Source organism: Dermacentor variabilis, chromosome 3, assembly GCF_050947875.1.
Source record: "Dermacentor variabilis isolate Ectoservices chromosome 3, ASM5094787v1, whole genome shotgun sequence".
Lineage (NCBI taxonomy): Eukaryota > Metazoa > Arthropoda > Arachnida > Ixodida > Ixodidae > Dermacentor > Dermacentor variabilis.
In genome coordinates this window covers 81,126,894-81,140,984 of record NC_134570.1, presented here as the reverse complement: position 1 = coordinate 81,140,984, position 14,091 = coordinate 81,126,894, and the positions used below count along the sequence as shown (strand labels likewise).

The window sequence follows — 14,091 nt, the reverse complement described above, 5'->3', positions numbered from 1 at the left end:
CTGATTGGCTGTCTGAGCAAGCGCTGCGGGCGGGCGGGCCAGGATCATTTTTTGTAGGGGGGTGTCGGCGGCTCCGAGGTAGCGCGGTCACGTAGGGACAGCGGTTGGATGGAGCCGCGCCGCCGGGTTTTCCCGTCACCGCGAGGGAAAGCCAACTTCCGGGGGCACTTTCCGCCGCTTGACATTCGATATATCGGGAGTCGCTACTAGTTTTGTTCGATGTATGCGTAATTTTTGCTATATATACTCATTGTAACTATACCGTGTCCAGAAATTGTTCGATATATGGCATAATTCGATGTAAACGGGTTCGATATAGTCGGGTTCGACTGTATATAACATATTTCGAATATACGATATATTAGTTGTTGAGAGTTCTGCAGTGCCACACGTCGCGTGCGCTGCAAGGACCTTCGTGCTCGATTCTGCCCACGTGAGCTGGGACAACTTCTGTCAGTGCAAGGTTGGTCCGGATCGACAGAACTGATCGAAATGCGGAACGAGGACAGAATGAACTGCAACAAAAGCAGCGCATACCGTATTTACTCGAGTCTAGGCCGGCCCCAATTCTAAGCCGACCCCCAAATGTGCGAAGCCAGAGAAAATGTAAAAAATTACGTCGAATGTAGGCCGAACAAAAAGGTGAGGACATCGTTCCCAAAATGAAAACGGCATTTATTTAATATGAACACGCCGAGCTCACTCTAGTCATCGCTGTTAGCCTCGTACGCTTGCGAACTTGCGCAAGCTCGTGCCCGCGTGCCCACGCATGCGCGGACAGTGCGGCATGGCTCGTACGCATTGAAACGCAGCGCGATCTCGGTGAACAGCTCCTCTGTTATTGTGTATTTATCTTCCTTATCACTGTCATCTCGTTGCTGCACATGCGAAAAGCATCTCCTGTTGCCCCTTCCAACGACGGATGTTTTTCTCATCAATGCTGAAATCCCGTCTGGCTTGAACAAACGTCTGGCGATTCGCTAGAGCAACTCTATGGCTGGCACAACTTTTCGTTGGAAAGCGGCAGCATAGTGGCATCGCCTGTTTGGTGCCATTATGATAACGCCACGCTGATACGACACAGGTCAAAATGGTGACATTGCTCCTGTATTTCAGTTGGCTTCTGGCACAGCTAGTAGCAGCTGTGATATTGACTTTTCTAGTTGGCGCTAGCTATGCGCCATATTTATCATTTTCAATTACAATCTGGCGAGTTTTTTTATATCCTCAAATCTAAACCGACTGTAGAGTTTGGTACACGATTATTAAAGAAAAAGAACTATGGGCCTAGATTCGAACAAATAGTATTTCGTCAAAAGCGAAAATCTCACTAATGAGCCACCTGTATGAACATAGCGGCAAGTATTCCACGACGGCTTGCGGCCCGTTACCACATCAGCCAGTGGTGAACTTTCATTATGGCCCCACTACTTCAGCCATTAGGCCTAATTGGCGCTGCTTATCATCATCATCATCATCATCAGCCTGGTTACCTCCACTGCAGGGCAAAGGCCTCTCCCATACTTCTCCAACTACCCCGGTCATGTACTAATTGTGGCCATGTTGTCCCTGCAAACTTCTTGATCTCATCCGCCCACCTAACTTTCTGCTACGCTTCCCGTCCCTTGGAATCCATTCCGTAACTCTTAATGTCCATCGGTTATCTTCTCTTCTCAATACGTGTCCTGCTTGCGCTGCTTATCAGGTATTGGCAATTAAGTTAATTTGGTGCTGAATCGGTGTTGATCTATTGACAGCAGCCTATTCAATTCGATCAGCGTGCCTTCCTGTGACCAATTAGTCCAATCTTCATACAGTCAGCATCTGATTATTCGGACATTCCCATAATCCGGACTCTCTTGCAGTGCCGTCAAGTGCCCCATAGAGCCAGTGTATAAAAATATCTGAAATCTTGGACGCTCAAACCGTTTGCCCTCAATTTTTCAGACTTTTAACCCCTAACCACATCCAAAGCGGCATCGATTGCCGCCATTTTGATTATCTCGCAACCTCGAACCCCCACTCTCACATGCCGATCCGCTAGCTGTGGCCAGCCACAGCACAGCAGCCACTCTATTGTATTGAAACCTCAAACCTGTGCTCTCGCTTGCCAATCGGTTGGCAGCTGTAGCCAGCCATAGCTATGGCCATTGCCTTTTGTGTTTGTTCACCTACTTTTTGATTAGGTTTTTTGATAGGTCGTGGGATCGTATTGTGCTGCTGTGCGCTCTCTTCGATGTTTGCTGTGAAGCTTCCTGCTGTTTGGGGCTGTGCTTTTCATTGAGCTTATTCCCCGGTGAGAGCGATGGCACCGTCTACACCTTCAGCTTCGCCCATGGCTTTGAAGCGTGCAAATCTGTACTATAGGCTGACGATGGAAAAGAAAGCTGCCATCATCAAGCAAGTTGAAAGCGGCCAGTCACAAGCCGACATGGGCGAGGAGGTTGGTATTTCGAACTGTTTCGGATTTAATGAAAATCAAGTTGAAAATCTTGGAAGTCACCAGAAAGTCAACCGGGGCTCAAAAAAAGAGTGTGAGTCAGGGTGTTTACAAAAAGCTTGGCGAAGCACTCCTTGTGTGGCTAAATACCATGATCGCAAAGCGAATTCCAATCTCGGGTTATGTTGTAATAAAAGGCAGAGCCTTTTGCGCTCGTTCAGTTTAATGTTGAGGACTTTGTGTTCAGCGATTGGTGGCTCAGAAATTTAAAGAATTGCGATGACCTCAAGTTCAAGTAAATGTGCGGGGAAAGCGGCACTGTCGATGATTCAGCTGTCACATAAGACAGCTGTTATAGCAGTTAGCGCCTGATAACATGTTCAGCTGTGATGAAACTGGATTGTTCTACAAAATTCTTCCAGTGAAAATGCTTGATTTACTGGTGACCCCTGCCATGGCGACAAACACAGCAAAGAGGGACTGACCGTCCTTGTCGGCAGCGAGAAGCTTCCAAAGCTTGTCATAGGGAAATCGAAGAATCCAAGGTGTTTTGAGGGGGCAACCCTACCTGTTCAGTACAAGGCCAACAAGAAGGCCTGGATAATACAGCAGTTATTTGAAGTGTACATTCACAAGTTGGACAGAAGGTTCGAACAGCAGAATCAAAAAGTTCTGCTGTTTGTGGACAATGGTGTTGTGCATGGCCATATCAAAGACCTAAAGGCTATACAGGAGGAATTTATGCCGAACACCACATCAATCCTGCGGCCAATGGACCAAGGTGTGATCTGCAACACGTGCTCAACCGCATGGTGTTGTGCCGAGACAGTGGCCAAAGTTACACTGTTGGTTTCAGGTCTGCTGTCGGCATGCTTGCAGGCTTGTGGAAGACGGCTACAGAAGAGATGCTTCGTGACTGCTTTCACCACGCTGGCTTCGCACTCTGCACCGGGATGGCTGACTCGCCTGGAGAGAATGACAGCGTGTGTGATCAATCTCCTTCCATGGACTGTGTGTTCAACAACCTGCGCGCTGCTGGCGCTTCGATTACAGCCAGGATAACTTTCGAAGGATTCGTCGACACTAACAAAGATCTCGAACTCGCTGCTGAGTTAACCGATGATGTAAACGTCCGTCAACTGACAGTAGATTGGAACGACTCCGACACAGAGAATGAAGTGCCAGCGCCTGCACAGCCGATGACCTCAGAGTTGACACGAGCACTTATGATGCTGTCATAAGTGACCAGTGGTGGTATGGCCCTGGCTGAAATTAAAAGCAAGCATAATTGCGTGTAAGCAGAACACCATGCATAAGAGGATCCACAATGTTTTCGCGCTGCTAAGGCAGTAACAGTCAGCGTCGACCCAGCTGGTGACATTGATGGCACTTGCTGTCGAATTTTTATTTTTTATGTTTATAAACGGCTCTTTTGAGAGCCACCTCAGTGATGTATTGCCAGAGTTGTGAAAGTCTGATACTCCGTCCTTCACCCTCTCCATCCGAAAAATACCTATAAAAGGGTGTGTTTTCTGCATGTGTTTGATCTTTCGGACATTTTCGTGGGCCCTTGGGAATTCGAAAAATCGGACGTTGACTTACATGCTTCCGTGCTTTCCACACGCGCTGCTTTTGTTTTTGCCTCTGTTCGCGTAGTGGTAATTGTTTCAATCGGTGTCACCAACCTGGTCAAACCTTCTACCGATAAAGATCACACGCAGTGTGAACGCTGCCTGCGTCAATGCACCAACCGCAGCTGGGTCATTGACCGCAGGTACCAATATTCGAAAAATCGAATTATTGGAATGTTCACTGTTGGATTCAAAATTGAATACAGTAATACCTCATTAACTCAAACTCGCATATCTAAAAATATTGGCTCAGTCGAAATTTCCCACAGCACCGAGCCATTTCCCATACGTGCCATGTATTTACTGCCCTTTATCTCAAGGTATTTTTGGGCCAAATTGCAGATATCTCGAAATCTTGTCTGAGAGCTGTACAAAAACTCAGCCACCGGAAAGTTAAACAAGCTTCGTGCGAGTCTGCCGCGCCTACCCCAAAGCAGACGTTTTCCCCACATGTCAAGTCGGAACTTAGCGGCATAACTTTGTCAAGCAACCATGTGGCACGTCATGCGACGGGAAAGGCATGCGCAGAGGCAGGCCCTGCAAGGTAGTGCGCTTGACACAGTTCGTTTTGTTTGTGTTGTGCAACGCACATGATTTGCCATCAGAGGTATGATTTCAGTTTTAATTTTATTCTGCTCAACACAGTACAAAAATGCCCGTGCAGCATGCGTCCGGTACAGTATGCCCGCATAGCGCATACTCGTGAATGCTCGCGTCGCTTTCTTTAGCACTGTTCCCGGTAAGTCCGTGCTGTGAACGGTGCCACAGAAAGCGAAATGAGCACTTGCGAGTTAGCGCTATGCTGGCAGGATGTACTCGGTGAACTTACTGTTGCCGAAATTGCTGGGACAGCTACAAACGGAGGGGATGGTGAAGGTGATAACGACGAAAGGCCTCAGAGGTGTCGGCCGAAGCAAGAAACATGCTTCACTTGCTGCGGAATGAAGTTGAGTGCAGCAGTGGGAACGATTGGCTCATGCGATGTGTGAAACAGCCCGAGGGCGCCTTTCTAGGTCCAAGTGCTACCGCGTTGCAGACCAACTTTACGCAGCTTTCGTGCACTGAATAAAATGGCAGTGCAAAAAAAGGGAGCTGGTCGACATCTCTGGTATGCTTTTATTTTTTTCGTTGAAACCTTTATGAAGAGCCAGTTTAGAAGCTCTTGTTGAAAAGTTAGTAGTGGTGAATGTTTTAGAAATAGACTTTTCACTGCAATTTCATCAACTTTGCTTATCTCGAAAATCCGCTTACCTTGAATCTTTTTCCGCATTTTACTACTTCAAGTTCACTAGGTATTGCTGTATTCGAGTATTCGCACACCTCTACTTAATATTATTGATGTATCAAACTATTTCGCCATCCCCTTTGAGTTTGATATGTCCATGATAGACTGTAGTACTTTATTACGAAGTCTCGATTAGGTCATCTCTTACAGCCTGCGGCTTGCTTTGGGACATTAAACCTTGTAATTTCATATTTATTTCATTCACTCTGTGATCTTGTGTATTCTGGAGTGAAATTGTGTAATATTCCTGACGGCTTCTTCTTTCATTTGCCGCAGCCCTGATTGCCACGTTTGGAGATGTCAATGCGGCAGTGGAGAGGTTGCTGCAGTCACAGTGAAGCAACTTCAGCAGCTGCTGCGGGAAGAGGACAAAGTGTGCTGTGGGTGTTGTGACGGATGGGGACAAAGGGCCTTGGGAGGTTGGGTGGGGGGAAGGCCAAGCAGGCGTGGCAGCGAAAGTGGGGGAGAGCTAGCTTTGCAGCAAAGCAGCAGCTGTCTGTGTGGGAGTGTGTGAGCCAATGAGGAGATGATGAGAGGGGGGAGGGACCCCACGGAGCGTCCTTTTTTTATTTTTTTTTCTCATTCATTTGACTCAGGGGGGTTGCACATGCACCTCTCTCTCTCACTCTCTCTCCTCATTTTGTATACATATATATAAATAACTGTTCGCACGTCCAATGTCTGCCACTCAACGAGAAGAGGACCAGTGTGGTTACGGTGGGCGTGCAGGTGTTGCGCATGTTGCGATATCAGCCGGGCGCGCCCCCTTTTCCACTGCTTGAATATTTTTTTTCATTGGGCGGCGAAGAGAGGAAACGAAAATTAAAGGAGGCAAATAGAGGACAACGCTGACTTGCACGCACTTTTGGCATGTTTCTCATGCCGCATTTAGGGATTGCTGACTGGTGCGTGTGTAGGTGTGAGTGTGTACAATAAGTTTCCTTTTTTTTCTTTGTTTCTTTTGTTGTTTTGCTTTTGTTTGTCTGTGAGCTCTTCTTTGACAACTTGAAAATGTTTTCGTGGAAAACAAACCAGAGCTGATGTCGGAGGGCATAGTTTGATCCTCCATCAAAGTGTTTTCTTTCTTTGTTTTGTCTCTTGTTCTAGAATGTTCATGTGAAATGACTGGGCAGGCCGAATGGCAATGTTTTCGAAATAGAAAGAATTAAATTACTTTCCATTATAGTGGTCTCTTGTCTTGTCGGTGACAGTCTCTTGCAGGGGTGCATTGTAAGGCCAGTGCTCTGCAACTGATTCAGAAATCGCAGCACACAGTTGTGTTGTTGCACTAGACATTTTTTTATTTCGCAGGCTTTTTATTGAATTCAGAAAGGCTCTTATTTAACGTGTATCAAGCTGCAGAGAGCTGTATCAAATATTGTTGAGAATACCCTGGCTTTCCCACCAGTGACATATTTACTCTGAATATTAATGCTGTCGTGCCCCGTAAAGAAGTTGAATCAGGCACAAAAACACCTTCGTTATACAGTCGCCGACCAATTTTCCAGACCTCATGGGGACTGAAAAATAGTCCCAAAAACTCGTCCCCCCTCCTCCCCAAAATTTATTAGGCTTAGAGCGGTTTAAATAAATCTCTAATAGTGCCCTGCCTCATACAATGCTTGGAGGCAATCGGACTTGCTTAGATTTGCGCAAGAGTGACGTCTCCATGTACCGTTTGATAAGAGTATCGCTGCGTTGGCGATCTCCATTGCTGGAGATCGCCATGGAGATTGAAAGAACGAGCCAGGTTTCTTCGCACCACTTGGCTCTTGCGAAGGCACATGAGGTGGTGCACACAAATGCGAAGCCGCACAAACACACACAAAGATGCAACATAGTCTCCGGGACACACCTGCTCTGTAGACACACCACGTGCAAAATGCGACCGAAACTTATACCGTTGTCAGAAGGCCACTTACGATCGCGACTGACCCCAACCCGGATCAAAATTGTTGACCGCGATTGGCTTCCTTCTGCAGATTGAGCAAAGAAGCCAATTGCAACCAGGAAATTCGATGCGGATTGGGCTCGATTGCGATCAAAAGAGCGTAGTGGGACACTCGTATTGGATGTGACGTCTTAGAGACACCTGCTCTTAGTAACAGGGTGTCTACCAACTAGGGAAACTGGGAGTTCTCAGGGATTTTGAACAGGCTGGAGATACTCAGGGAATTTGTGCTTCTATCAGGGAAAATTAGCTGTAATTTTATTGAAAGGGCATGAAATGCGCGTTAATGCTGGCTGGAGTAACAGAGGAATCGTAACGAATCTACTTCGATGCTGTGTCGTCGGCTGGAGGAGTTGCCAGTGTACAGTCAACGACCGACTTTCCGGATGCTCGATAATTTGGACAGCTTCGCGGCACCACCACGTACCCAATAGAGTCAATGTATGAGAACGTCTGAAATTTCGGACGCAAGAACCCTTCGCCGTCCGATTTTTCGGACATTTTGCCGTGACCGCAGGTCCGAAATGGCATTAATCAAACAAGGCCACCACCGCCGCCATTTTCATTACCTCCGCCTAGAACGGCGCTCTCGCACGCATATCCGCTTGCAGCCGTAGGTGCCACCACCGCGGCAGCGCCTAGGCCCAGCTGCTTCGACGTTCGCTATTAAGCTTCTTGCCATTCGGTGCCGTGTTTTTCATTGAAAGAATTCTCCGCTGTCAGCAATGCGACTCCCCCTTTGTGGTCGTCGCTATTAGCTTCGAAGCTCGGAAAGCATGGCACGTTGCATAATGCCAGTTTTTTGAAAGTTATCTTCGCCTTAGTACAGTAATGTTACATGGTGAAGCATACGCGAAAGTATTGCTGTGAAGCATAAGCGTGGGAAGGGACAATTGTCATGGGACGCAGTATGTATTCATAAATTATACACGCATGCACGCGCCATCTCTAGTTGCAGTACTAACGCCAATAGGCCTAATAAGTGTACTGGCAGGCATTCAGAGCGTTTTCGGATGTGCTTGTGGCGATTTGAGCCCTTAAAGGCAGTAAAAGACATGCGTTCGTTTTGTCGAACTGTCCGATTTTCGGATGTTTTCGCGGCCCCTAGGAAGAACTAAAAATCGTACGTTGACTGTTTAACCGGTACAACTGACCTAGAGGATGGTTCAAATGGTTCGGGAAGCGAACGTGCGTCGGAAGGAAGACGAGAACAGAAAGGACCTACGCATTGAGGAATGAGCGGGAAAGGATGCGTGCTGCTGCCATTTTGAAGGAGCTTGAGCTCAAAAAACAAAGTGTTGGCTAATGCCGAGATGCAGATGTCCCTCATCCAAACCAAAATAAGCTCTTTCGAACAGCGAAGCGCAACACTGAGACGTTGTGCGCGGGCAGAAAGTATGTCTGGACAGTTGAGGGTGACCTAACAGGTGTTGAGAGAAAATCTCACTTGTGACAAAGTTCGGACATCATACCAATGAGCTTTTAATCAATTGATAGAAATAGCTCATATTCGAAAATATTTGCTTCTGTAGGCATCTCCTTTTTCGTAATTGAGAACGTTCGACTCGATTCGGGGAATAGGTTTCACAATTTTTTTTTCGAAGGTACTTGCTGAGCATTTCGCTAGCCCCCCTTCCCTTTCTGTTTTCTTATTGAATAATATTTTACTCATTATAAAAACTGGATTATGTCGTTTTTTTTAACATGCTTACTAGAGAGTGACACCACTGGGCGACACGCTGTCAGCCTGCCTTGACATAAAACTAAGTTCTTTGACACTCAGGAAATTTTGCAACGGCACTCGGGGAAAACTGGGAAAGCTCGGGGAATTTGGAAATGTCAACTTGGGAGACACCCTGCTTAGACATACCACGTGCGCAAAGCAATTCCTAAACTAGAGAAAAAGATGTATCCGCATAAACTGATTATGGCGATAGTGCTTACTTAAAAAAGAAACATACTGTCCCCTGGAGCGTTTTGTCAGCCAAGGAAGAGCGGACATGGCCTCCGAGACCAGAGGATTTCGCACGCTTTCTATTAGAGAATTTTAGTGCATCCGGCAAGCGCGAGTGGTTTGCCGGTTGAGCGGGGGCGTGAACGTGAGCGGCTAGATTGGTGGCGCCAGCTGGTGGTGCAAAGCTCAACCACGTAAACACAGCCAATTACTGTATTCCTCTTAGCTGCTGGGGTAAATTTTCGACAGTGTTCAGAATTACACCGCTGCCGAGAACTTACACCAGCAGCAAAGCAGAATACTAGAATTTTAGCTCTGTGTTTGTCTTGTTGAGCTCTACTCCACCAGGCGGCTGGCACCGCTCCGGCTGCTCCGACCATCCGGCTATCCCCCCAAACCAACCCCGTTTGCCGGAATAGGGGTCATGCAAAAAGTCTTATCTGTTATCGCCCTTGAACTTTACATGGAACACCGCGACGATGGCGACAGCAGAATAAGAAGCCCGCATGGCAGCGCGCTGTGTAAATGTGCCCTTCAGGCGCGCGCGGTTTGAGGAAGCTTTGTTCCAGTCGCATGTCAGCAGCGCGCGCTCTCTGCACCGAAAGTGTGCTCATTGGCGCTCTTTGGATCTTCAATTTGTGTGCGGAAGCGTGCACCGCGGCGCAGCAGGGAAGTGCGGCACGGACCAGCCAACGCGCACAACGCATGTAAATTGCACTTGAAGCTGCACAAGCCATACATAGTATGCACGTACGTCATTCTATGATACTCCGCGACTTCCGGTTTACGGCAGCGCCATCTTGAGGAACCTATAGGCCTATGCGCGTGCCTGTTGATAAGGTACCCCAAGATGGCGGAAGGTAGCGGAAGCAGCGGATGTGACGCCACGGGCATACTACTATATTTCCACTGCACAGCCACTTGGCCGTCAAGATCTGCTTTACAAACGCTTTCGCGGGGTGACAGTATGTCCCGATAGCGCACGGAAACCAAAGGTAACATTCAAAGGTAAGTTGTATTTAAGGGCGATATTCTCGAGCGATCATTTCCGGTAGTGCATCATCTTCAAGATACTTCGTGCGTCTCTGCATCGGACGCGTCGAAGTAGGCGAACGAAATCCTTTCTGACACAGTGCCAGAAACGAGCAGGAACCGCATGCTGCACTTGTCACGAAGGACAGCGCGCCGCGGCGGGCTATGGTGTAGAATGCATTGCATTCCTGCAAGACATGCAGGAATGCAATGCCGCCAGAGCGACCTTTATCACGACCGCAGCGCGGCCTGTCTGGACGCGAGTTTACACACACTTAGCACCAAGCCCATGAAGCCCGGCCGTGCCAAACCTCGGCTACTTATCATCCTTTACCACAGATGGAGTTATTTTTCTGATCGGTTGACAAGTACGGCGCTTCTGGCGTGCCAGGCAGCTGTCGGTGAAGTCGGACACGTCATGGCCGTAAGGCCAAGCTTGGTAAGACGCTAAGATGGCTAAAATTTCACCATGCGCTTTAAACGTGACCCGCAGCAGCGCGACGATCAGTTGCCGCAGCACTAGCGGACAAGTGCGTGGGGAGCCAGCGTGACTGCTTGTCGATGGCGCAAACGCAACGCGCTCGCTTCAGTCAAGCGGAAGAGCATGCTGCTGGTCGGCCGAGCTAGCGCCCGATGCACCCTGTTCCAGCTGCTCCGGAGTGCGATAGGACGTGCTCTATTCCCGCGACAGATGCATCAGGTGAAACGTTGGGGAGGCTAGAGACACTTTTTGCACTGGCTGCATTCGCACTTAGAAAGAGTTCGGTGTTTCTTGACCCGATGCTTGTGATAATTTTCTTTATATAAGCTCAGTTCTGAATGAAAAAAAAATAATTTACCGGTAGAACCAATCCGTGTACTTATACGACTGCTAACACGTTGTTTTAAATCAATTTCTTTCGTTGTTTTTTAATTGCAGGCCGTCGCGGCAGCTGCCCATGTATGCTCGCGCAAGCAAACGCCGCTGGCACGCTGCGAAGCAAAGACGGAAACGCGCGGAGTAATAAATTTTGGTGAGCGGACTTCTTGCGTAGCTTCCACAGCGTTGCACCTGATGTATGAAATGGAGTAGACTGTAGAGCTTCCAATTTTCGCCGATGTATAGCGTAACTGCGACACGCGTGGTTCCCGTCCGCGTTAAAGCGGGCTATACCGCACCTTTAACGCCTTTTAGCGTGACCGCCTCAATGTGCTCTTCTTCGAGCGGAAGCAGTACGCATCGAAGCTCTGCTGTTGAACGTAGACAACCAGATAGCGAAAACCGGCTGGAATCGGAGAATACTTCGCAATAAAGGAACATCGCGGGCGCGCAACGGCGTTGTCCCAGCGCACGAAGCAGCTAACAAAGTGTACTAACTCTGTGGCTAGCAGACGTGCGGGCCTGTTCGCCGATTCATCGGAAGCAAGCAAGGAAAGCAGACAGCACGGGCGCTGGTTCTCCGCATTCTTCACTACGTCACTACTGCCGCGCGATAATGGCGGCGTCTTTTCTCCTTCTTCAGTTTCGGTATGAAAAACATCGATTTTCGCGAGATCTTTGTGACGCATTGACCTGTATCTTAAGCGTAAGATTTTCCACAGGCTACTGCATGTCTAAATGATCTGAAACTGGGCTTTTTATGCGGTCGGTTATTTTGTTGCGTCGGCCTCGGCGTAACTGAGCGAACGTGCACCACAGCGAAGGATGAAAGAGTGAACGCGGAGCAGGAGATAAAAGACGCGAACCGCGAACCGCGGAAACTAATGAGAGCGGCCCCTTCAGTGACGTACGCGGAGCTGTCCAACCACTCGATGCGTACTTGTATCTGGTCTCAGCGAGACTGCTCGTTTCGTACTATCTTCTGCTCGCGTCAGCTCTCACTCTCGCTTGTTTGGTTTCCTTGGTTTGATCTCGTTCGCGCTTGTTTAGATTGTCATTGTTTGGTATTGTTTGTTACAATGATGAGCCTAAACCTAGACGTCCCGACGGAAAGGTTTTTGGAGACAGTGCGCCATATCTCTCGTTCGCGCTTGTTTCGATTGTCATAGTTGGAGATCGTTTTTTACAATCATGAGTATGAACTGAGACGTCCTGATGGAAAGGTTATTGGAGACAGTGTGCCATATCCGATTCTCTACGACAAGACGGATCCTGAATACAAGGACGCGGAGGCGACACGCAGTACCTCATTCTCCTTGACTTTAGGGCCCCTCACTTGACTTTGGAACGCGGTGATGCCGCAACAGAAGAGAGCACACCGACATGTTCAGTGGCAACGACGTCGCCATCTTCGTAAGACATTACTCGCGTTAAGAACGAAGGGCGATGAACGCAAACATAGCTCCGACCTGTCAGTAGATGAAGGGAAAAAGAAAGGTCGCTGCCCCTTCCAGTCATTGAAGATTGTCGAACAGTGAAGCTGTGCAAGTTACCCGGAGTGTTACACCGTGTAAGTCAAACTTCGCAATATTATAAATCTTTTGTTTCACCCTCCTTTCACCTCATTTTCGCTTTCGCATGGTGAGCATGCTTTAGGAGTGCTTTTATTTTTGCGGTTCTCCCAGTGTCCTTTTTTTTTTGGCGCGTGAGGTTTCTGCCTTTGTTTTGCTGTGCTTTTTATTTCGCGTGCAAGTTGCTCCGCCCCTTTTTTGCGCTGTCGCTCGGGGTAGGCAGCTTAAGCTTCCTCAGGAGTACGCACTACTTGCGGTCTTCCCATAGTTGTAGCTGGGATGGAAAGTGCGGAACCACTAATCCAACGCTCCGTATGCTGGGCGCAAGGCCCACTGCTGGAGGTGCGGGCTCTGCAATCGTTTTGACGATTGGTTGGCCGGCACTTCTTGCGTCAGCAAGAAATCCGGCCACGCGTTTGCCGGCGACAGCCACGCGTTTCTGTCGCTGGTTACTGTTCGTTGGCCGCAAACCGCCAGCATAACATTTGTTTCTTTGGCGGCAGGATGGAATCAATCGTCGATAAATTCGATGCCGATCTGGCTCGATCGCCGAAAATGCACCGTGTGATTCGCATGTAAGATAGCATTCTCACAGGGGGAAAAGGGTCAATCTAACCCCTTTCCCCCTGTTGAGCTCTTCCTCTCCCGCTGAGTCACGTGGTCACTCTTTAGCGAAGTCCGACGACGACGGCACATGGTCCTCATAAAGAGATAAAGAGCTTCGATGTAAAACGCGACGTTTCGCATCTACAGAGAGAGGGCGAGGTTTTCATGCTGTCACATGACGGCCGCAGTGACTCGCCGCCAGTTGATATGGCCTCTCTGCCGCACCTGCGTTAACGCCGGCGGCGCGCCGCGCGCGTTTTGCCGCTAGTGTGTACAAGGTGGTGTGTATGGGGCTTTCTGCGGCGACGGTTGGTCTGAGATAGCGCCAGAGTAGCGCGCGTCGTCTGTTCACTACCGTATCCTAGTACACTCGGTGGTTCACCGATCACGCCATCCATAAGGCATGGGGCGAGCGCATCAAAACAAAGTACTGCATGAGTGGAGGTCTGTCTGCGACTGCTTCTCCGAATTGCTCCCACGCGTCACCCCCGCGCTGCCTCTCGCGTTCGCCCGATTCGCGAGGCAGTAGCGCCACACTTCGCTCGTTTGCAACGTGCCGCACGAGACATTGTCCGCGCCAGCCAGCATATCGCGAAATGAAAACACGTATACAGCTGCGCTCAAATTTCACATTAGGGAGTATCGCAATCGTCAGTGAATTTTGAAGCGAAAAGCTTCACTACGCTAGTCAACAGCGCGCTTCGCGCGAGCCGGCGTATGTCGGAATTGGCTCCGTAAGCGTGTTCGGAGTCGGCGCAGGTG

General features: G+C 48.9%; 1 protein-coding gene across 2 annotated transcripts in view; it reads left to right on the top strand.

The window, feature by feature from the left end:
- The window catches only part of Ubqn (ubiquilin), a 60,824-nt gene extending 54,285 nt beyond the window's left edge, over positions 1 to 6,539 (top strand). For both annotated transcript variants that reach the window (XM_075685776.1, XM_075685775.1), the window contains exon 14: positions 5,633 to 6,539. In XM_075685776.1, coding sequence (XP_075541891.1) covers positions 5,633 to 5,694 — 62 coding nt within the window. In that variant the 3' untranslated portion in view covers positions 5,695 to 6,539. The remainder of the gene's footprint in view (positions 1 to 5,632) is intronic.
- Positions 6,540 to 14,091: the final 7,552 nt, after the last annotated feature.